Consider the following 25,956-nt stretch of genomic DNA (forward strand, 5'->3'; position numbering starts at 1 on the left):
AACTGAAACTGAAACCTGACTGATGGCAGCCACCTCATGTATTTTATAATGTAATTATAAATGATTATTATTATAGAACATGTATTATTTATAAAATGTTCTTCTTGATAAGGGCCATGGGTGTTGGGCAGGCCTTAATTAAAATAAGGGCACTTTGGGCATCAGGGGCTAAAGGGCAGGTACCCTCCTGCACGTGTCTCTAAATAAAGATAACATTTCAATTGGTCCAAACATTACAATTTGTCCAAATATTTGGCATCATGTAGTTGTACCAACATTTCACTAGATAACTCTTTCACACATTAAAACGCTCTCGGCAGAACATGACACGTCGACCCATCTTCCATCTCGAATCAGAACACAGTCTTCATCTCCAGAGTTATTAGGCTCACCAGGGCGCCAGTACCTGGAGTAGGAACATTTAATTCATTACAATACATTTACATTATATCTAACCATGACCTCAAATTATTTTCTAGATATTAGAATGAACATAATAGTGAAATAGACAACATGCATAATTGTGTTGGTGACAGTGTGGTTGGTTGGTATTTTATTATAAGATTTTATACCATTTGGATTTAACACCATTTATAACGGGTTTATAATGATAGTTTAAATGAAGAATAGTAGAATGAAGGTAAAGTCTTACATTGGTGTGGTCAGTGGCGTTCCATCTACCCATTTCCACTCTCCTTCCTCCTCACTGTCAGTCAAACCCAGCCACACGTTCTGGTTTCCTGGAACAACTGTGTTAACAAAGTCCTGGACAGAAAGGATGCTGGTTACTGAAATACACACTGTATAATAGATAGGTTACAACACAACACACCCCACACACACACACACACACACACACACACACACACACACACACACACACACACACACACACACACACACACACACACACACACACACACACACACACACACACACACACACACACACACACACACACACACACACACACACCTGCTTTTCTTTGCTGTTTATGACCATCAGGTCTGATTGTCTGTCTCTACAGTATTGTCTGCTCTGCTCCCAGGTTCTCCCCTCAGCAGAGATGTAATAAGAACACACACCACCACCAAATTTAAAGCCATGTGGTTCTAATAACAAAATAATAAAGTTAGTCATTTTTTTTGTCATTTGCGCAGATTAATGATAAATGATGAACAACATGATATAACAATGAAACAAAACAACAACAAACAACAACTTTGATGTCTCACTGACCACAAAGAATCTTCTTGATGTCATTTCGTTCAATTAGTTTGTTGTATCTGGACTGTAGATGGACAACACTGGACTGTAGATGGACAAAACTGGACTGTAGATGGACAACACTGGACTGTATCTGGTCCTTCTGTTCAGTTATGTTGTTGTATCTGGACTGTAGATGGTCCAGGTCTTTGACCAGGTTGTTGTTCTCTTTAATCAGTTCAGAATCTGTAAGAAGGAGAATCAAACAAACTGATGAGTTTTATTTACAACTTTGTTCTGAACAGACCTCCTTAACCCATTAAAACCGGGAAAGCATCAAACTGTCATTTTAGTTTTTTGCATTGGCTATTAAAAAAATAGCAGATCTACAAGCTCGCAGTGCGTTACTTTGTGCCGCGCTGTGAGCTTGTAGATCTGCTGTTTTGGCTGTAGCCAACACAAGCCGAGACACATCAGATGCATCCATTTCCCCTGTTATCTTGCAGGGTTGACATGACAGCTGGTTTTCTGGTTTGTGTAGTTCATTAGAATTATATAGGCTCACTGAAAGAAAACTACAAGCCAAATGGCTGCCAAGTGGGATCAAACTACTAAATCTACTGCTACTATTAACCCTTGCATTGTGTTAGAAAACTGCATCTACTTGTGGTGTTAGCGGGTCAAATTTGACCCGTGATTTAAATCAGCCCAAAATACTCAAAAAATAAGTATTCTCATAATTTATTTTCCCCCACCTCATAGCTGACTTGTAATGCATTCATATCCATGTAAACACTTTCTAAAATATTATGTTGGGTTAGGGGTTTCATCTTTCAATATATCTCGTTTTCTATTATAAAAATGTTAAAATTCACTCATTAAATTCCCTATAATGAAGGCAATGGATAATGATGTTATCTAGCAATAATAGAATAATTAAGAATAATAATTAGAACACACTTCCAAAAAATAAAAATAAGAAAATTACTTGTTTTCGTTTTTTTAACTTTAAAATGTTTTAAAATTATTAAAAATAGTGACACTAGTGGTTTTAGAGTCCGAAATGACCCGTACACCATAGAAGGTAAAAAGACATTTTCAAACTACTACTTTAGTAGACATTTTCATAAACTCAGACTTTATTTTATTTTATTTTACTCTTTACTCTTTTTTTTTGAGACCATCAGAATTAATTAAAATGATCATAAATAATTTTGTTGCGTTAAAATGGCTATTCCTGGGGATATCATGAAGCCTCGTTCCAATAAAGAAATGTAAAGGGTACCTTTTTACCTATTCAAACTTGAAAACGGGTCCCTAACACAATGGAAGGGTTAATACATTTTATGGGATATCATACAGTATTTGCTAATATTGTAAATACAATTAATGAATCTTGAATCATCACAGAAATATAAAACATTAAAATGAAATACATTGTTCTGAAACTTGACTTACAGAGAGAGAGTCTGAGGCCAATGTTGAGCAGAGCCTGAACACCACAAAGCAATCCAAGACCCAATCCAACCAGCCTGTACCGTCTTCTGACTGGAGACACACACACACACACACACACACACACACACACACACACACACACACACACACACACACACACACACACACACACACACACACACACACACACACACACACACACACACACACACACACAGGAGGGAGGAAGACAGTCAATATCTTGTTTGAAAAGTTAGAAGATTGTTTAGGATGTATTTTTTAGTGGTAGAGATAAAACTATATCAATCCCCGTTGTGTTTATAATCTGAGTGTCAAGCTCTCCAAAATCATGCTGCAAGATATGGATTATTTTTTATTTGATACTTCTCAGAAAATCGCAGAAACAAAATTTAAGAAAAGAAGTTAAGATAGCAACAAGTGATGTTTATATGATATTAATATTTTGTATGATTTAACAACTGCAGCTGAGGTGAATGCAATATGCTAATATAATGAAGAAGAAAAAACTCAATTATTATTTTTTCCCCCCAGAAAACTTAGGTTAGGATTTAGATTTGAAATCGGCCTCAGGTCTAAATGGGGTTACAAAAAGTGATATCTATAGCACTTTATTCTGCTGGGGGAAAAAAAAAGGGGATGAAGGGAGCGGGTGTGAGAGGGCCGTTTTGTCTTGTGTGATCACCAGAAAGATAAGGAAAGAACAGAATATGTATACAGTTTTAAACTAATAGCTGTAGACGTGAGATTATTCAAGACTGAGCAACATACATGACATTATTTAACGCCTAAAATATATCAATATTTTATACTGTCAAACGAACAGACCACAACAAACGTATTAATGGTGAATTAATAATGAATAGGTCTGCCTAATACATATACAATGAGAAAAAAGAACATGAATTATATTATCGTGCACAGTTAATGTTATATTTACCATGGAGAGTTGAAGAGACAGATTTGAAAAAACACTTTTCAACTTTTGAAGAACTTTATAACAACAGCAGCAACATTATCCAGGAAAATAAAAGAAAGTATACTATAAATGCTGATGCCATAGAAGCAGCATTGAACACTTTTGAAAATAACGGACCACCAGAGGATATTTGGATGACTCTTGCACCAAATACAGAACATGAACGACTACTTGACGAAGACTGTATAACAGAAATAGAACGACCAATGGAACAACAAGACTTGGATGACAATGCACAACTTCTAATGAGAAGGCCTACACAAACAACAAACAACCTTTACACTGCTGAGATAAAGACATTTCACATGCTTCACCATGATTATTGTAAAATGATGAGATCTCTAAACATTGAACAAAGGGAAATGATAGACTATCATCGTAAGTGGTGTAAGAAGACAATATTAGATTTAAAGGGAGGAAAGGTACCTACTCCCTATCATATATTCCTTAGTGGTCCAGGAGGAGTAGGTAAAAGTCATTTAATTAAACTTATAGATTATGACACTAAGCGATTGCTTAGATTGGCTGGACATACTGATCCTGAAGATATTATTTGTTTATTGACAGCACCTACTGGAGTTGCTGCTTTTAACATTGGTGGAATGACAATACATTCAGCATTTTGTTTAAAACCATTAAGATTTGGATTTCATTATTTACCATTGTCAAATGAAAAACTTCCTATTTTAGAGAAACAATTCCAGAATCTACAGTTATTAATTATAGATGAAATATCCATGGTTGGTGCAGACACTTTACTGCATATATACAGACGACTTTCTGAAATTAAGAAGACAAAATCATCAGATCTTAATGAATTTAATCCATTTGGGAATATATCCGTATTAGCGGTAGGAGATCTTTTTCAGTTACCACCAGTAAGACAAAACTATATATTTCATGAGACTAGGGATAAAATGGCAAACATTTGTGGAAATGGATGGGATTTATTTAAGTTATTTGAATTACATGAGATAACAAGACAGAAAAACGACAAGCCTTTTGCAGAACTGTTAAATAGAGTTAGAGAAGGTAATATAACAGATGATGATGTAAATATTTTGAAAACTCGACAGATAACTACTGACCAAATTGATGATCTGCAAGACATTCTTCATGTATATGCTATCAATAATTATGTCAATGAGCATAACTCCAAGAAACTTCATTGTTTAGATAAACACATCTTTCATATAAAGGCAAAGGATAAATGCAAAGATGATGACACAATGCTATTGAAGTTGGCTTCTACATCAGGCAAATTTAGTGATAAAGGAGGTCTAAGTAAAGTATTTTCTATTGCTATTGGTGCTAAAGTTATGCTTACTGTAAACATTGATGTCACTGATGGTTTAGTAAATGGTGCTAGAGGATTTGTTGAACATATTGATTTCAATAGACAACTGCAAGATGTTCATGCCATACTTGTAAAGTTTGAAGATGTTTTTGTTGGAGTAAATGCCAAATCCAGAAGTGTTTACAAAAACAATTACCCAAATGCTGTTCCTATTTTCAAATATGAATCAATACTTTATCATGGAAGGCATAAGGCTGTATCAACTAGAAGAATTCAATTTCCTTTGTCATTAGCATGGGCTTTAACAATTCATAAAGTTCAAGGTCTGACTGTAAATAAAATTCTTGTATCTATGAAAGGATCACGTTTTAATACCGGACAAGCTTATGTAGCATTCAGTAGAGTGAAGAATTTGAATGACTTGTATATAACAGACTTCAACCAAGAGAAAATCAAGGTAAACATACATGTACAAAAGGAAATGAAGAAATTACGTGAAACATCCCTCAGAATATCATCTCCGACTTCATTTTCTCTACGACCATTAACACAAACCTTGAAAATTGGATTATTAAATGTTAATGGTTACTTACAACATTTAGATGACATAAGGTCAGATCACAACATACAAATGTTAGATATTATTGCTTTGACTGAAACACATTTAAAAAGTGATCATTGTTTTTCTACCATGGAATTATCAGGATTGAACTATAACATTTTGAGAAAAGATAGATTAAAAGCAAAAGGAGGTGGCTTAATGTTTTTAACTACAAAAAGTTATGAGATACACAAAGAAGAATTAATTTTGGATAATGATTGGTCTAAAACCTTAGAATATTTAAGCATTGTTTTACATTTTGGTATGAAACTTCGTATAATCCTTATTTACAGAGAATCAAAGATGAAATTTAACATTTTTAAGAACACAATGACATCAATGTTAAAAAATATATCTACAACACAAACTCTCATTCTTGGAGATTTTAATGATGACCTTTTAAAGACCAAAGACGAACATATAGACACACTTTTTTCAACTTTTAATTTTAAACAATTAGTACATTCTCCAACAACAGATCAAGGAAGTCTTTTAGATCATGTGTACTACAACAATGATCAAGAAAATAATATAACTACTGAAGTCAAAGACACATATTATTCAGATCATGACTTAATTACAATAAATGTATCTACAAACCAAGAAAATGTTGTACTTGATATTAACTGAACTATTTTTTTTGGATAATTACTACATTACCATACTATACTTGAAACACTGTTTTTTTTTTTTTTATTTCAATTTTTTTTTTTTGTACTAGCACTGCATTTTTTATTTTATTTAAGTTTTGACAATATTTTAAAAATAACATTTGTTTGTTTACTATCTTTATTTCCGTTTTTTTTTCTCAAGGCGCAAGTTAGCAATTGACAGATTGCTAACTTGCGCCTTGCCGAAGCTTAATTTGAGGGGGAAAAAAAGGGGATGAAGGGAGCGGGTGTGAGAGGGCCGTTGTGTCTTGTGTGATCACCAGAAAGATAAGGAAAGAACAGAATATGTATACAGTTTTAAACTAATAGCTGTAGACGTGAGATTATTCAAGACTGAGCAACATACATGACATTATTTAACGCCTAAAATATATCAATATTTTATACTGTCAAACGAACAGACCACAACAAACGTATTAATGGTGAATTAATAATGAATAGGTCTGCCTAATACATATATAAAATACATATATATATATATATACCTGTATATATATAGCGAATACAAAGTGATTACTGTATATTAGGTAATAATAGGTTTATTATAGTTTTTTGTTAGACAGAACAGAAGAGGAGGAGGGATGATGGTGGTAGTTTGTTGATACCATCATCTTGGACCAGTGGTTCTCAACCTGTGGGTCAGGACACTCATGATTCATGAGTCATGAGTCATGATTGGACAGCTGATAAAAAGTGGTGCACGTCATATCCCCATTTCTCAAAAAGTTAAATTAACGTAATTTCTCAATTTTTAAAAGCGCTCTGCTTGGCCTAAGTGCCTTAGTAAAAGCTGCCACTTTTGGATAACTTGACAAATAAACTGTGTGGTGTGAGTGTGTAGGTTTCTGTCTTTCTTTTTTTTTTTACTTGGTATGACAAAATTGTACATTTTAAGTGCCATTTGTGAAAATAAAATTGGACATGGCTTGGATAATCCTTGTAGTGTTTTTTTGTCTTTCACTTATAATATAATTGCTAATAACCATTACAAAGTTTTGTCACTTTACTTAAAGGTCACAAAGTCATGATAAGGGGTATTATAAAATGATGCAATAGCTAATGACGATTATAATAATGTTGTCACTTTACTTAAAGGTCTCAAAGTCATGTTATTGCGTACTATTGATGTTTATAAGGCATTATTGCATTTCATAAATGTGTAATTTATAATGTGTTATGATACATTATAACACTTATCCATGTGCCTTTATAACTGACTAAGTTATGGTAGTTATAATGTGCAGTTCCACTGCATTATGACCAGCAAAGAAATGAATAAAAAATCTGAGAGATCCGTATTGATCACATGACTAGAGATACTATGTACAGATTTGCTTGATGTTTGGACAAAATCTGTAGGTGTAATATCAAGAAATGTGTTTTGCAAAAATCGACCTCCTGGTGACGCTAAAAAAGGCTGAGGTTTTTACTTGGTCTCTAGGGAGTGCCTGTTATAGCACCACTATGAGGCTGATTTGAACAATTTCAAGTGGCATTTCTTCCCCGGCCTAGTGGTAATGTGTGTGCATAATTTCACGGAAATCGCACGCTGTGTTCATTGTTTGAGGCATTTTGTTGAAAACTGAGCACTCTTGCACACTTTGGAAGCCAAAATAGCCAATCAGGATGGAACATGAAAAATCTGACTGACCAGATTTGGTTTAATGACTATAAGAGATACTGTGTACCGATTTGCGAAATGCTTGGACATAATCTGTAGGAGTTATATAAACAAATTGTTTTGCAAAAATCAGCCTCCTGGTGGTGCTATACCAGGACCATGTGAAACATTTGGGGCAGAAGTTCTGCTCTGGCATCCAGGGAGTGTGTGTGCACAGTTTCACGTCGATCGGGTCATGGGTGCCGGAGATTAGCTTTCCACAGAGACAGACAGATACACGAACACACAGACGAACGGACGGACAGGGTGCAAAACAGTCTCGTGACACGCCTGGCAGAGACAATCAAACAGAGTGTTGGATTCAGTGAAGGGAGTGGATCTGACAGGGAGGGTAATGCTGTTCCACTGTGTAGGAGATGTGACAGTGAAGGCATGGTCACCCCTGAGAGTTCAACGTGTGGGACAACTAGGAACCCCAACCTAGCTGACCTGAGGGACCTGTATCATAACTTCTATGAGAGTTGTTTCCTCGATATGATGATCAGTGAACATTAAAAGTCTAAAACCAACCTGTATTCAGGCCTGTTTGTGTCAAATGTCATATGTAACCAGATCATTTTTTATGAAATCATAAAATAGAAAGGGACATTTTGCAGAGAACATATCTCTGCCAGGCTGGGTGGCCTACAGCCATTGTCACATCTCGAACATGTGTACCTAATTTGGTTTCTGAAAGAAATAGTGACATTTGTTGCATTGTGGTGTGGTGTCCACTATGGGTGAAAGTTAAAGTACTTTTGTCTCTGCGTTATCCAGAGACTCCTAAATATGTGAATATGTGTGAAAAGATGATATCAAACTAAGCAAAATGTAACCTAGGAGAATCATTTTGGAGGTGCACAGCACACTTAGTTCCGTCAGTGGGTATCGGCCGGATGATGACGTTAAGTTATTTCCGCTCTCTCTCCGGCTCTGCCTCTATCTGCCTCTCTCTCTCTCTCTCTCTCTCTCTCTCTCTGTTTCTGAGAAGAAAAAGGATAGCGGAACAGAGGACCTTAAAAAAAGTGTCTAAGAATCATCTTCAGCAGGATGTGGTCTATCTTATGCTGCAGGTCTGAACGGGTGTTTTTTATTCTCACACGAACATCAGCTAGAGTATCATTATGCCTTTGTAACTCACCAATGATTATACTTTTATATCAAAATAGTTCTTAAGATAAAACAACATACATAGTCATAGTTATTTATTATTAAAGATGGAGTCTCTTTAGACGGTAGGGAAACATACTGTACAACACTGTACCAACTTTGCTTGTTATGTTTATTCATTTATTGAGGAGAATTAGAATAAATCAAACAATTCAGCCATACATCTGCAGTCATTAACAATGATCTGTTACAGTCAGACTATTGTCTATTATTTTTAATGTATTTGGGGTTGGTTGGCTGTGGTACCATACAGTCCCACCACCACCTGATTGCTGAAGTAAAACCTGTCCTACACCCATGGTCAAAACTATTATAGGATGTGCCAGTGAAAATGTAGTGATGTAGGTCTGTCAAGCTACTCAGCTAAAAAAAGAGGCTTAAACTGCTTGAAAGCCACATTATTCAGAAAGCAGTGAAGCTACCCACAGGCTATTGTAGTGCAGTGGTTTTCAAAGTGGGGTCCAAGGACGCCCAGGGGTCCTTGAGGGGGTTACAGGGGGTCCCCAGCAACATTAGTTCATTGAGATGCCACTTCTTTCCACTGGGTCATGTGCGGCCATTGCTGCTCCCAGTTCTTTATTGAGTTGTGACATCATTGATCGTATCGAGAGCAAAAACGGTTTCGAACCAATTACCTCGATTCACAAATCAAATCAAATCAAATCAAACTTTATTTATAAAGCACATTTACAACAATCGAAACTGAACCAAAGTGCTGTACATGGTGAGACAAAAGAAACATCAAAACAAGAAAGTATGCAAGTGTAACAACAACAAAGTCACAGATCACATACAACAAGAGATAAAGACATGAACTTAGATATAATTGAAAGCTAAGGAGTAAAAGTGTGTTTTAAGAAGGGATTTAAAAGCCTCAATAGAATTGGCACTTCTAATATAGAAGGGCAGGCTGTTCCAGAGCCTAGGAGCAGCAGCAGCAAAGGCGCGGTCACCCCTACTCCTCAGCCCGGTTATGGGAACCTCTAGGAGCAACTGGTTGGCTGACCTTAGTGCTCTTTCTGGAATGTAGGGATCGAGAAGTTCAGACAGGTATAAAGGGGCCAGGCCGTGCAGAGATTTGTAGGTTAATAAAATAAGTTTAAAATCTATTCTAAAATTTACAGGGAGCCAGTGCAGGGCAGCTAAAACTGGGGTTATGTGCTCTCGCTTTTTTGTGCCAGTAAGGAGGCGAGCAGCCGCGTTTTGCACCAGCTGCAGGCGCCTGAGCTCACAGGCTTGCGCACGGAGGTAGTTTGTGACGTAGACGCAAAAAGGACATTAGCATATACTGCACATACGAAGGAGTACCATGGAAACTACTGCGCATGTGAATGGGCCCCACCATCACCATGAAAAAGTGAGTATGCACTGGGTGAGCAACTTCATTGAAATGAATGGGTGGGCAGAGAGTAGATTTGAGTGAGTGTAGGGGTTGGTGGGGTGCAGTGGTTGGTGAGGGTGCCAGGGCGTGTCCACACTGGTGTGGGCCTGCACACCTCATTGCTTCTCCGAGATCTCCAACTGGTTTAGCCTGGCCTCGCGAGATGCCAGTTACCGTGTGTTGCCTCGTGGAGGCACAATAGGAGTCTTGATGAAGGAGAGGCTATGTACTGACCTCGGAAGACCTACGCAGCCGGCTTCCTTTACCCAGACTGGGTTGGTCAGTGGCAGGGACTAAAGGAGGAGGGTCACATGCATACTACATGCAACGTCTCTCTAGCATGCTGCACTAGACGCATCACTAGACCCTGCGAGCAAATCCCACACACACAGTAGATAATAGTACATACAATACACGCACGCACGCACGCACGCACGCACGCACGCACGCACGCACGCACGCACGCACGCACGCACGCACGCACGCACGCACGCACACACACACACACACACACACACACACACACACACACACATACACACACACACACACACACACACACACACACACACACACACACTAACAATCAGAATAAAGAGGGAGTGAGATCAGTTTAAATATTTCAACTCGTTTAAAACATCTCTTACCAGGTCTTATCTTCCGTGGATGTTTCTGCTGAGCTGTAGTCTTGGTCTCGACATTTGCATAGATGTCATCATCTTCTTCCTCATCATCATCTTCCTCTTGGATCTCAATGTTTTCAGAATGTAAAGCCACAGCCATTTCTACCTTTATGACTTTAATTCATCTTGCAGGTATTTGTTATGGTTCACCTCTTCACAGCAGAATGAACAATAGAGAAGGGTGCTCTTTATTTTATTAAATTATGAGTTGTCATATCATTCACCCCCCTCCCCTTCCTCCTGTTGTTTCCTCTTAGCAGAGACAGTGCATTCACACCTCCTCCCCCTCCTCAACCCCATCCTCCACCTACACCATCACACACCCTCCACCCTCTTCACCACTTTCTGTCTTACAGAGTGTGAGAAACTTCTGAGTAACATGCATGCATCTTTTGTTATTTGTATTATTTATTAATAAGTGACTATAGTCATGTGATCAACACGGATCTGTCCAATTTTCCAGATTTCATCCTCATTGGCTAAGGTTCGTTTCCAAAGTTTGCAGGATTGGTCAGTTTTGTACAAAATGCCTCAAATCATGAACGCAGCTTGCAATTTCCGTGAAATTTCACACGCACATTCCCACTAGGCCAAGGAAGAAATGCCACCCTTTTCACATTGGCCTGTTATAGCGCCACCAGCAGGACTAATTTAGCAAAACACATTTTTGGAACAAAATGCCTCAAATCATGAATGCACTGTCCGATTGCCGTGAAAGGCCTAAGAAGAAATGGCACCCATTTCACATTGGCCTATTATAGCGCTACCAGGAGGCCACAATAACCTACCTGACCTGGTGGAGACCTGTGCTCCAAGGAGCACTTTTTCTAGTTTGTATTATTTATTGATAAGTGACTTGTCAAGGAAAATGTACAGAAACCATCTATGTATAAGTAACCCCCAGCTCAAAGACACAAATAAGCAATCAGTTTGGGTGGCACAGTGGTAAAGTGACCCACTGAACGCATATCAAATGATTGGCTTAGGAATGTGACAAAAAAAAGGTTATATATCCATTCATTCAAGTGTCCATGGGAGCTACCGTAGCTTATCTAGTCGTAGTGCAAATAGGTACAGGCTAGCTGACCCCATTTGTTTCCAATAGCATTGACAAGCTACCAGTGGATATTTCTGAGTAACCATAAAGTGCTGTTTTAAATACTGTTTTCAACTATTTTACAATAAACATTATTATAATGTTTGGTGGTGTGGTGCAGCCCCAACCCTTCCCTCGTTTGATTGGCAAAGTTCTTATTTAATCTCACTTTCTAAAAATGTGCTTCCTGTCAATTCCTGCTCTGTTGCAGGAGCGCAGGAGAGACTAGAGTCTGAATGTTAAATCTATTTAAGACAAATTACTGTATAGACAAAAGGGAACACATGGCGCAATGCCATTGAGTGACAGTAGAAACTTTTAATTGAACATACATTTAAGTAGCAACATATTCAACCAATATTCATAATAAAACATAGTATATTTAGTATGCTACTTTAACACTTAGCAGACAAAGCATTGATTGGAAGTAGGGGGAAAGGAAACAATTAGCTACAGAGACAATTCCATCTCTGTACAAAGCCCACAAAAACTCACCAATGAAATGAACACATATCTCATTTGTGTAATCTGCACCAAAACATAAGTATGTGTGTGTGTGTGTGTGTGTGTGTGTGTGTGTGTGTGTGTGTGTGTGTGTGTGTGTGTGTGTGTGTGTGTGTGTGTGTGTGTGTGTGTGTGTGTGTGTGTGTGTCTCATGGTGTTTGCAGCTGCAAAGCATAACGAGGTGGGAGGGAACATGACATTACTGCATCAGGTGAAAACTGAAACTGAAACCTGACTGATGGCAGCCAGCTCATGTATTTTATAATGTAATTATAAATGATTATTATTATAGAAAATGTATTATTTATAAAATGTTCTTCTTGATAAGGGCCATGGGTGTTGGGCATGCCTTAATTAAAACAAGGGCACTTTGGGCATCAGGGGCAGGTACCCTCCTGCACGTGTCTCTAAATAAAGATAACATTTCAATTGTTACTTCAAAGTACAATTTGTCCAAATATTTGACATCATGTAGTTGTACCAACATTTCACTAGATAACTCTTTCACAGATGCAATGGCCCAGGACAGAACATGATATGCCGACCCATACTCCATCTTGAATCAGAACACAGTCTTCATCTCCAGAGTTATTAGGCTCACCAGGGCGCCAGTACCTGGAGTAGGACCATTTAATTCATTACAATACATTTACATTACATTTAACCATGACCTCAAATTATGTTCTAGATATTAGATGCAAATTAACAGGGTAGTGAAATAGACAACATGTATACTTCTGTTAGTGACAGTGTGGTTGGTTGGTATTTTATTATAAGATTTTATATAATTTGGATTTAACACCATTTAGAAAAAGGTAGGGAAAGGTATGTGAAACGTGTTTATAATGATAGTTTAAATGAAGAATAGAAGAATGAAGGTAAAGTCTTACGTTGGTGTGGTCAGTGGCGTTCCATCTACCCATTTCCACTCTCCTTCCTCCTCACTGTCCGTCAAACCCAGCCACATGTTACGGTATCTGTTAACAACTGTGTTAACAAAGTCCTGGACAGAAAGGATTCTGGTTACTGAAATACACACTGTACAATAGATGTGTTACAACACACACGCACACGCACGCACACACACACACACACACACACACACACACAAACACACACACACACACACACACACACACACACACACACACACACACACACACACACACACACACACACACACACACACACACACACACACACACACACACACACACACACACACACACACCTGCTTTTCTTTGCTGTTTATGACCATCAGGTCAGATTGTTTGTCTCTACAGTATTGTCTGCTCTGCTCCCAGGTTCTCGTCCGAATAGAGATGTAATAACACACACCACCAGCGAATGTAAATGATGATCCTAATAACAAAATAATAAAGTTAGTCACTGTTTTGTCATTTTCTCAGATTAATGATAAATGATGAACAACATGATATAACAATGAAACAAAAGAACAACGACTTTGATGTCTCACTGACCACAAAGAATCTTCTTGATGTCATTTCGTATCGTTAATTTGTTGTATCTGGCCTGTAGATGGACAAAACTGGACTGTAGGTGGTCTAGGTCTAGACCACACTGGTCCTTCTGCTCAGTTAAGTTGTTGTATCTGGACTGTAGGTGGTCAAAACTGGACTGTAGATGGTCAAAACTGGACTGTATCGGGTCCTTCTGTTCAGTTATGTTGTTGTATCTGGACTGTATCTGGTCCAGGTCTTTGACGAGGTTGTTGTTCTCTTTAATCAGTTCAGAATCTGTAAGAAGGAGAATCAAACAAACTGATGAGTTTTATTTACAACTTTGTTCTGAACAGACTTCCTTAACCCATTAAAACCGTGAAAGCATCTGTGTCATTTTAGTTGTTTGCGTTGACTATTCAAAAATAGCAGATCTACAAGCTCGCAGTGCGTTACTTCGTGCCGCGCTGCGAGCTTGTACACCTGCTATTTTTGTTGAAGCCAACACAAGCCGAGACACATCAGACACATCCATTTCCCATGTTATCTTATGGGGCTGTAGGCAGCTTTGACATGACAGCTGGTTTTCTGGTGTGTGTAGTTAGAATCATAGAGGCTCACTGCAAGAAAACTACAAGCCAAATGGCTGTCAAGTGGGGTCAAACTACTAAATCTACTGCTACTATTAATACTTTGTATGGGGTATCATACAGTACGTGCTAATATTGAAATGAAATTAATGAATGTTGAATCACCACAGAAATATAAAACATTAAAATTAAATACACTGTTCTGAAACTTGACTTACAGAGAGAGAGTCTGAGACCAATGTTGAGCAGAGCTTGAACACCACAAAGCAATCCAAGACCCAATCCAACCAGCCTGTACCGTCTTCTGACTGGACACACACACACACACACACACACACACACACACACACACACACACACACACACACACACACACACACACACACACACACACACACACACACACACACACACACACACACACACACAGGAGGGAGGGAGGTCAGTTAATATCTTGTTTGAAAAGTTAGAAGGTTGTTTAGGATGTATTTTTTAGAGGTAGAGATAAAACTATAGCAATCCCCAATGATGTTGTGTTTATAATCTGAGTGTCAAGCTCTCCAAAATAATGCTGCAAGACATGGCTTATTTTTTATTTGATACTTTTAAAATCTTAGAAACAAAATCCCAAAGGTAAGATAGCAACAAGTGATGTTCATATGATATTAATATTGTGTATGATTTAACAACTGCAGCTGAGGTGAATGCAATATTATGCTAATATAATGAAAAAAATTACATCAAAATTGAGTGCACATAAAGCATGGTTTAACCCCAACCCAATTATTATATTTTTTTTCCAGAAAACTTAGGTTAGGATTTAGATTTAAAATCGGCCTCAGGTCTAAATGGGTTTAGAAAAAGTGATATCTATAGCACTTTATTCTGCTGGGGGGAAAAAAAGAGGATGAAGGGAGCGGGTGTGAGAGGGCCGTTGTGTCTTGTGCCTGTGTGATCGCCAGAAACATAAGGATACAGAATGTTTATACAGTTTTAAACTAGTAGCTGTAGACGTGAGATTATTCAAGACTGAGCAACATACATGACATTATTTAACGCCTAAAATGTATCGATATTTTATAGTCAAACTGTCAAACGAACAGACCAAACAAACGTATTAATAATGAATAGGTCTGCCTAATTATATAAAATACATATATATATATATATATATATATATATATATATATATATATATATATATAGTGAATACGATGTAATTACTGTATATTAGGTAATAATAGGTTTATTATAGTTTTTTGTTAGACAGAACAGAAGAGGAGGAGGGATGATGGTGGTAGTTTGGTGTGGGAGCACAGAGATACCATCATCTTGGACCAGTGGTTCTCAACCTGTGGGTCGGGACACTCATGATTCATGAGTCATGAGTCATGATTGGACAGCTGATAAAAAGTGGTGCACGTCATATCCCCATTTCTCAAAAGATTAAACAATTGTAATTTCTCCATTTTTAAAAGCGCTCTGCTTGGCCTAAGTGCCTTAGTAAAAGCTGCCACTTTTGGATAACTTGACAAATAAACTGTGTGGTGTGATTGTGTAGGTTTTTGACCAGCTTGCAAAGCACGCTCCCTGAGAGTTCAGCGTGTGGGACAACTAGGAACCCCAACCTAGCTGACCTGAGGGACCTGTATCATAACTTCTATGAGAGTTGTTTCCTCGATATGATGATCAGTGAACATTACAAGTCTAAAACCAACCTGTATTCAGGCCTGTTTGTGTCAAATATATATGTAACCAGATACATTTTTATGAAATCATAAAATCGTTCAAGAAAGGGACACTTTGCAGAGCGCATATCTCTGCCAGGCTGGGTGGCCTACACTTATTGTTACATCTCGAACATGTGTACCTAATTTGGTGTCTGCATGAAACGGTGACATTTGTTGCATTGTGGTGTGGTGTCCACTATGGGTGAAAGTTAAAGTACTTTTGTCTCTGCGTTATTCAGAGACTCCTAAATATGTGAATATGTGTGTAAAGATGGAGATTGGATGTGCACAGCACACTTAGTTCCGTCAGTGGGTTTCGGCCGCATGATGACGTTAAGTTATTTCCGCTCCCTCTCCGTCTCCGTCTCTGTCTCTCTGCCCCTCCCCCCCCCCCCTCTCTCTCTCTCTCTCTCTCTCTCTCTGTTTCTCAGAAGAAAAAGGACAGCGGAATAGAGGACCTTAAAAAAGCGTCTAAGAGTCATCTTCAACAGGATGTGGTCTATCTTATGCTGCAGGTCTGAATGTGTGTTTTTTATTCTCACACGAACATCAGCTATTTTAAAATATTTGGGGTTGGTTGGCTGTGGTACCATACAGTCCCACCCCCACCTGATTGCTGAAGTAAAACCTACACCCATGGTCAAAACTATTTTATGATGTGCCAGTGAAAATGTAGTGATGTAGGTTTGTCAAGATACTCAGCTATTGTTGAAAAAAAGAGGCTTAAACTGCTTGAAAGCCACATTATTCAGAAAGCAGTGAAGCTACCCACAGGCTATTGTAGTTCAGTGGTTTTCAAAGTGGGGTCCAAGGACGCCCAGGGGACCTTGCGGGGGTTACAGGGGGTCCCCAGCAACATTAGTTATTTGAGATGCCACTTCTTTCCACTGGGTACTGTCGGCCATTGCTGCTCCCAGTTCTTTATTGAGTCGTAACGTCATTGATCGTGTCTTTTGCTATAGTGAATCTGAGGACACAACTCCTTCAGTCACCCTTTGCTGTCAGGGCTGTTCCAAGCCCCCAGCACCGGGAGGCGCTTACCTGGTAGTGCAGCTGGTAGTGCAGCTTGACCACAGCTGGGGCCCATTACAAGGTGTTCCTGCAAGGCAGCAGAGTCCTTATCTGTTAGGGCTGTTACCGTAGCCTTTCTTCAACCAAGCTGGTGCAGGGGTTGGTATGCAGCCAGGGCATATCCACATGCCGGTGGGCCTTGTGCCACATACATTTTAAGGGGTCCCTGCTCCTCCAGAGTCAGAGCCTTGTTTGTTGTATCGCATGCAAGGATGATACGTTCTCACAGCTAGAAGGTCCTGGGTTCGATTCCCACAGGGGACGCTGTAGGCGTGTTCTCTCCTCCGCGTCATCAGTGCCCATACCCTAAGTGGGGTTGGCGAAAGGGCCTTTCTGTGTGGAGTTTGCATGTTCTCCCCGTGTCTCCTAGGGTAGGTACCCTCACAAAAACATGCAGTAATCCTGGTCACTATACTGCCTCCCCCTGGCCAGCCGGGGGCGCCTGATGGAGGGGATAGGAACTGGTTGGAATAACGTGTTCCTTCCACGCGCTACGTCCAACCAGGGAAACTCTGCCCTGTCAGGTGACAAGAAGGTCAGTTGGCTCTCATGCATTGAAGGAGGCATGAGCTCGGCCCTGGCCTCCCTAGGTTGGCAGAGGGAAGGTAGTGCCCAGGATTACATAGACAATTCGCACTGGGTGTAAAAAATAGGGGTTACAAAATCGTGGGATAAAAATGTATATATATATATAAAAAAAAGGATGATACGTTCCAGAAGAGACTGAGCATGACGAGTATGCAAGAGGTGAGGTTGAGATGAATGCAGAAATACTTTTGTTTTAAAATGTGTAGCGCATTGGCATTTATGGTCTATGTGTTTCTCTCTCTCTCTCTAGGTCGTCCTCAGACGAGCCCTCCATCGTTGCTTCCAGTCATCCCGATTCTCCATACATCTGGCCAGCTCATTGGTGCTATGGGCTCCTGCATCCTTCTTGAGCGTGTCCACGTATGTTAGTGTGGGGCGTCCTCTTGACCGGTGCCCATGTGTTGGTTCCCACAGCACCAGTTTGCTGGCTGGCAGCTCTCTGTGCCTTTGGCAGTGTCCTGCTAGTCTCATTCTCCTTACAGCAATCTTCTCGCTCACCCTTGGTATTCCCTCATACAGGATTCTGTTGGTAACATGCGCACTCTTGCTGATGTTAAGCACTGCACGCAGCATCCTGGTGTAGCACCCGTCCAGGGACTTCTCAAGGGCTGGTTTCAGGGTCCAGCATTCACTGCCATAGAGAAGAACGGACTCTACTGTCGCGTAGAAGAAGCTGAGTTTGATTTGGCGGGGGAGATTGGAGTTCTATACACTGGTCATGCCATTCAGGGCCCTCCATGCAAGTGCCTTCCTCACTTTAAGATCTTGCTCAGTTGAGTTGACCCATGCGCCCAGGTATTTGAAGTCCTCGACTTCTTTCAGCACAGTGCCTCCTGTTGTAGTCAGAGGTTGATGTTCTGGTGGAACGTTGTAGGTGAGGACCTCAGTTTTCTTGGCGTTTAGCCTGAGGCCGACCTTGGCGCACTCTAGCTCTACCCTGTTCAGTAGTTCTTGTGCTTGTTCCACGTTGTCAGAGAGCAAACTGATGTCATCCGCATAGTCAAGGTCTGTGAGGACCACTGCGGGGTGTCGCCTCGACTTCCTTGGCGTTAGTGTGAAGCCAAGTTCCTGCTCTCGCCCACTGATTTCTTTCCTGAGCGCATAATCGAGGACTATAATGAAGAGAAAGGGTGTGTGTGTGTGCGCTTGCGCACAGGGTGTGTGTGATGCGTCATGTGCAGTAGTGCGTAGAAGTACTTGTAGTCAGTGCATGTTGCATGTTGTGTGTTGCATGTTGCTCCTGCTTGCTACTCTCTGCTTTCAGCTACTGCCACCGGCTAGCCTCCTAGCGGGGGTGAAAAGAGGAGCCGAGTGCGTAAGCCTCCTCCTGCCGGTACACAGCCTCTCCACCACCAAGACTCCTGCAGTGCCTCCACGTGGCCACACACGGATACTGGGTTCCGCGAGGTCCCAGGCTAATCTGTAGGGGATCTCGGAATAGCAGTGGACCCTAGAGGCATGACGTGCAGGCCCACCGGTGTGTGGACACGCCCTGGCGTCTGCCAACCACTGTCCCAGCTAAGGGTCAAAATGGATGGGCAGATGGGGCTCATAGCCTTGGATGGCAACCTGTCTAGGAGAAGGTAACTCTGATTTAAAACCGGGACTGCGAGGAGTTGCGCCCCACAGTCCGCTATCAGCATAGTAAAGCCAACCATGGAGTACAAAGTCATGTGTTTCTGTTATTTAATATTATTGACCACTCATTTTCAGTCAGTCCATGGCAAAAATGATGTATACACATATATTTCATACATTTACCTACTATGTACATCTGTGCAAGTAAAAATAAAATACTGATATATATATCAAGTACATTTATCTATGTACATCTGCAAATAAAAACAAAAACACATGGCCTCGGCATGAGTATTCATGATGACCTTCTGCTGTTTGGCAGTCTCAGTTGCAGGGACTTCAGTTCAGTTGCAGGGAACTCCCAGAGATCCGGTCTGTCGGTATCCTGCCCATTGTGAATCCCCGGAGCACAGATCTTTCCTTCGGGTTTACTCCCGTAGCCATACACCCCCCGGGCTTACCCACAGTGAGGCAGTGGTGTTAGTGGGGTGCCAGGGCATGTCCACATTGGTGTGGGTCTGCACACCTCACCTCTATAGGGACCACTGCTGCTCCGAGATCCCCTACTGGTTTAGCCTGGCCTCGCGAGATGCCAGTTACCGTGTGTTGCCTCGTGGAGGCACAATAGGAGACTCTTGGTGAAGGAGAGGCAATGTACTGACCTCGGAAGACTTACGCACTCGGCTTCCTTTACCCAGACTGGGTTGGTCAGTGGCAGGGACTAAGGGAGGAGGATCACATGCATCCCTACATGCAACGTCTCTCTATAGCATAGGCTACTGCACTAGACACATCACTAGACCCTGCGAGCAAAGCCCACACACACACAGTAGATAATACAGTAGATATATTACAATACACGCACGCACGCACGCACGCACACACGCACGCACGCACGCACACACACACGCACACACACTAACAATAAGAATATGAATACAGAGGGAGTGAGATCAGTTAAATATATTTCAACCTCTCGTTTAAAACATCTCTTACCAGGTATTATCTTCCGTGGATGTTTCTGCTGAGCTGGAGTCTTGGTCTCGACATTTGCATAGTTTATGTCATCATCTTCTTCCTCATCATCATCTTCCTCTTGGATCTCGATGTTTTCAGAATGTAAAGCGACAGCCATTTCTACCTTTATGACTTTAATTCATCTTGCAGGTATTTGTTATGGTTCACCTCTTCACAGCAGAATGAACAATAGAGAAGGGTGGTCTTTATTTTATGAAATGATGTGTTGTCATATCATCCACCCCCCCCCCTCCTTCCTCCTGTTGTTTCGTATTGTGTATTATTATACAGTGCATTCACCTCCTCAACCCCATCGTCCACCCTCTTGACCACTTTCAGTCTCACATAGTGTGAGAAACTTCTGTGTAACATATAAGCAGGGCCGTGGGAAGACGTTATAGGTTACGGGTGCTGTATGCGCATGCATGCACGCGCGTGCATGCTTGCCCAGCGTGTGCGCACGCACGAAAATTTGCGGTTTCTGGGCTGTTTCTGGGGTTATTTTGTTAATTTAATTCGGTTAATTCGGTTCCAGAACACTTATTGCACTAAATCCCCCCCAAATAACGACCAACAACAAACGGCACATTATGCATATATATATATATATATATATATATATATATATATATATATATATATATATATATATATATATATATATATTTTTCATACCTTATTTTCAGGGTCTGCTGCAGCCCCCTCAGCACCCCCACTTCCCACGGCTATGCATATAAGTATCTTTTATTATTTGTATTATTTCTTAATAAGTGACTTGTCAAGGCAAACGTACAAAAAACATCTATGTATACAGTAAAACAAAAACGGTGTGATACAACAATGATAAATCATATCAGTGGGAGTCAATAGCTAGTGAATAAAACATAATGTTGGATTCAGTGAATGGAGCAGATCTGACAGGGAGGATGATGCTGTTCCACTGTGTAGGATCTAAGACAGAGAAGGTATGGTCACCCCTGTGAGTTTAGTCTGTGAGACAACTATGAGCCTCTAGCCAGCTGACCTGAGGAACCTGTATCATAACTTATTATGAGAGTTGTTTCCTCAATATGATGATCATCAGTGATTATTATTATAAGACTAAACCCAACCTGTTTTCAGGCCTGTTTGTGTCAAATATCATATGTAACCACATCATTTTGTATGAAATCATGAAGTCCTTCTAGAAAGGGGCACTTTACAGAGCACATATCTCTGCCAGGCTGGGTGGCCTACACTCATTGTTACATACCTAATTGTCTTCGGCATGGCGAGAGTATGTTTTACCCCCTGTCTGTGTGTCCGTGTGTCCGTCCGTCTGTCCCGTGTGCGACCAGCTAATCTCCGGCACCGTTGGCCCAGTCGTGCACATTCCCACTAGGCCGAGGAAGAAATGTCACCCTTTTCACATTGGCCTGTTATAGCGCCACCAGCAGGTCTAATTTAGCAAAACACATTTCTGGAACAAAATCATGAATGCAGTGTCTGATTTCCATGAAAGGCCTAAGAAGAAATGGCACCCTTTTCACATTGGCCTATTATAGCGCCACCAGGAGGCCACAATAACGTACCAGACCTGGTAAAAACAATAGTTTCAGCCGTTCGAGCTTGAATCTATTTTGATGTTGTTACTAAGGCGGACATCATTTTGATAGTGTCCGGGTTAAATGTAACAGTGTTACAATTGTCCCGAAATAGGCGATCGGGTGGCACAGTGGTAAAGTGACCCACCGAACGTATTCCTACAGGCTGGGGTGGCACCTCCTGTCAGCAGGGAGTGTTGGGCGGGAGGAGAAGTACGAAGGCTCTACGCGTCATTCTCGGTGGGGGCTCCTCACTGGCAGGTGAGTCAGTAGGATACAACAGCGGTGACAACACACAAATGTGTGTGGGGAGGAATCAATTGGCATAACGACTAAATTGGGGAGAAAAAATTGTAAAAACGTAAAACAAAAACAAAAATACATCTGCTAGCTAGGAGAGGACGCCACTCCCACAGGGCTCTTTCCTGGAGCTCGCCAAGGAAGGTACATTAAGGAAAGGACTTTTTCTCTATCCAGCAGTTCCAGCCACCAGATTCGTCACACTGGGTGGCAAACTGCAGCCGGGAGTTCGATGGAATGCATTGCATGCAGTCAATGAGAGCCAGGTGGACCGGTTTATAAATAATTACCACGATACCACTGTTTAGATGCCTCAATAAAATGACGTACTGAGCACATCGAAAAACCAGTGATCACAAAACAACCTATGATTATGTCTTCTTTTATATTCCTGAACCGAATATATGACCAAATCATTCAGAAATAGTGCTTGTTCACAAGCTGGTCCAGCCGGCTCTCATTGACTCCAATGTAATTTCACCGAACTTCCAGGGCGAGTTTGCCACCCGTGAGCGCCATGGCACATCCGCGGCGTCCAGTACGTCCCTTATTTACCTTCCTTGGAGCTCGCTGAGGGAGTGCGTTGTTTGACTCTCTGGGGTCAAGCTGGTAGGGGATAGAATTCTACGTCAAATGTTGGTGCCGAATTTAGGGGGTTATTAGGGGGTTAATTTAGGGGGTTATGTAACAACACCATTGTGTTGTTACACAATGGTCTTGAAAACTAGACTAATTCACAGACATAAAAAAGTTAAGGCAGTATATGAGGAAAATACTGTAGATGAAAAATACATTACTTTCATACCTCAAAAATGAACCTTGGCAGAAAAAAAGGAATGCTGTCCCTTGGCAGGCAGAGAGGGATCAAACAGACCATGTGCATAATGAGTTCCATGGTTCTGTTTCTGATTTGAGACGTTACAGTTGCCCCTGACCTCTCCATTGCTCCAATAAATAGTATGCATCTTCTGGCTCGACTTTAAAAGTTCAACGGTGTCATTTCAGCACGGAGGAGGCAGCTGCTTACTGTGTAGGCCACGGTGTACTGCTGTCAATGGATCCTACAACTAGATAAGCTACGGTAACTAAATTTAGTCTGAAATAGGAAATAGGACAATTTTTATGTCTATATAGTCACCCCATGGAGACGGTCACGGTAGGAGACACGGTCACACGGTAGGAGACACAAACGGTCACCGTAGAAGACACAAAGAGTCTCCTTTGTGTCTCCTACCGGAACCGCTGCCTACCAATCCGCTGGTCATCAAATTATTGGTTTAGGAATGCGACAATTTGTTTTAATATATCCATTAATTTAAGTCTCCATGGGATGACTAATCGACAGGAAAAAAAAGTCCTTTTGGGGGTGAACTATGTTCTATTTCAGACAACATTTTAGTTACCGTAGCTTATCTAGTCGTAGGATCCATTGACAGCAGTACATCTGAGCCTATACAGTAAGCAGCTGCCTCCTCCTCCATTATAACCCTTTTTGGGTGAACTATCCCTTTAATTCTGCCTTAATGTTTATTTTAAAGTGATTCCTCACACACTAGGCCTACACTGCAAGCTAGGTGTGACAACACACCTGTTTTGCATCAATGGACACAGGATGAAAACAGCCTGTGTGTGTAAGAGAGAGAGAGAGAGAGAGAGAGCGAGAGAGAGCGAGAGAGAGAGAGAGAAGAAGGGGGGTTGCGCTATTGCGCTATATCATTGCACTGCTGAGGGAGGAAGTTGGAACACATTCTGTCAGGGGGAGGATGCACAATTTGGCAGGCCTATTGACCCATATATGCATTGTAATTCACTATTCAGATAGCCAAGCAGCCATGAATCACTGTAGGTGTACTAGCTGGTACAGTCAGGTTAAAACAGCACAGTCCCAGTTCACTTGACCGATAGTAACCCCAGTCTGCACCACATGCATGCCACAAACTGAGCTACTGTCAGTGGTGTAAAGTAACTTAAGTACATTTACTGAAGTACTGTACGCAAGTACAATTTTTAGGTACTTTTACTTTACTGGAGTATTTCCAATTGTCTAGACTTTTAAGAACAACTTTGTTTTTTTACAACCAAGGTTTATGTTTTAGATTGTAATTAAAGTAAATAAAAGATTTTAGCAATTTTCACCATATTTTTTACAGTGGGCGGGGGCATTCTGTCCGGTGGCAAAAAAAAAAACACTCATCTTTTATTTACTTTAATTACAAGCTTTAAAATATAAACCTTGGTTGTAAAAAAAACAAAGTTGTCCTTTAAGTACATTTTGATACCAATACTTTTTACTCAAGTACAATTTGAATTCTGGACTTTGACTTGTAACAGAGTGCTTCTACATTGCAGTATTGACACTTTTACTTAAGTAAAACATTTGACTAGCCTACTTTGGCTGCTGTGTTATAAGCTGCATGAATGTTGGTCGGGTGTGATGTGATATCATTCTTTTAATGACTGCGTGTTGTTAGCAGGTCTATAATAGACATAGCTGTGATGAGAACAAAATGAATATGTGCCCGCACGTGCGTTCTATTCACAGCAGCCACATTATGAAGACATTCACAGGTGTTACCAATGATACTAATGAAGGCTCTGTTCCATTCTAGTCAAACAGAGTCAGGGGGCTGATATTGTGCATGTTGGCCCACTGGAAACACTCTGTTACACCAGTGGGTCTACAGTTGGGGTCCAGGGACCCTCATGGGCTTCCAAATGGCCCCTTACAGGTGTGTAACTCTGAGAGTGTACAAATGGAATGGAACCAAATGGACCCGTGGAAACCACTGTGCTAGACTAAATGGAACAGAGCCTTCATTAGTATCATTGGTAACACCTGTGAAGGAAGTGATAATATGGCTGCTGTGCATAGAGCCTATTACTGGATAGAGATACAGCCTGGATGAGACTGGTGGAGCAGACTGTCCGATAGTAACCCCACGAAACGATGGGGGAGGGAGCGTGTCTGTGCTGTGGGAGGGTTATAAATAGCACCGCAAAAGAGGAAATATGCCAGAAATCTGTGTCATGCACCTCTGGCCCAAATCATCCCCCCAAAACACCTGTGAGAGAATGAGAAAGTCTTTTCCTGGGGACGACATCCCTCCTTTGCCACGCACGCAGACCTACTGCTGCCAGTGGAGAAAAGTGCATTTACTCAAGTGCTCTGCTGTACTTCCAAGTGCAATTTTTTTTAGGTATTTGTACTTTACTGGAGTATTCCCAATACTTTTACTTCTACTACATCTCAGAACCAAATATTGTACTTTTTACTCCACTACAATTATTTGAACTGTAGTTATTTTGTAGATTTTT

General features: G+C 40.7%; 1 protein-coding gene and 2 long non-coding RNA genes across 3 annotated transcripts in view; all 3 read right to left on the bottom strand.

The window, feature by feature from the left end:
- Positions 1-267: 267 nt before the first annotated feature.
- On the bottom strand, positions 268-1,314 carry LOC311037664. The gene is made up of 4 exons (XR_014599989.1): positions 1,240-1,314; positions 976-1,112; positions 653-765; positions 268-406 (listed from the first exon to the last, which is right to left on the bottom strand). It is a non-coding gene; the product is annotated as an uncharacterized lncRNA (long non-coding RNA).
- A 14-nt stretch (positions 1,315-1,328) lies between these two features.
- LOC311037658 lies at positions 1,329-11,292 on the bottom strand. The gene is made up of 3 exons (XR_014599988.1): positions 11,089-11,292; positions 2,665-2,754; positions 1,329-1,452 (listed from the first exon to the last, which is right to left on the bottom strand). It is a non-coding gene; the product is annotated as an uncharacterized lncRNA (long non-coding RNA).
- A 1,323-nt stretch (positions 11,293-12,615) lies between these two features.
- The window catches only part of LOC311037635 (uncharacterized protein), a gene marked incomplete at its 5' end in the record, with an annotated part of 38,619 nt that continues 25,278 nt past the window's right edge, over positions 12,616-25,956 (bottom strand). The window contains 2 exons of the mRNA XM_084046870.1: positions 12,616-13,339; positions 13,615-13,727. Coding sequence (XP_083902996.1) covers positions 13,216-13,339; positions 13,615-13,727 — 237 coding nt within the window. The 3' untranslated portion in view covers positions 12,616-13,215. The remainder of the gene's footprint in view (positions 13,340-13,614; positions 13,728-25,956) is intronic.

The sequence above is a fragment of the Gymnoscopelus microlampas genome (assembly GCF_963454915.1).
Source record: "Gymnoscopelus microlampas genome assembly, chromosome: 2".
Classification (NCBI taxonomy): Eukaryota; Metazoa; Chordata; class Actinopteri; order Myctophiformes; family Myctophidae; genus Gymnoscopelus; species Gymnoscopelus microlampas.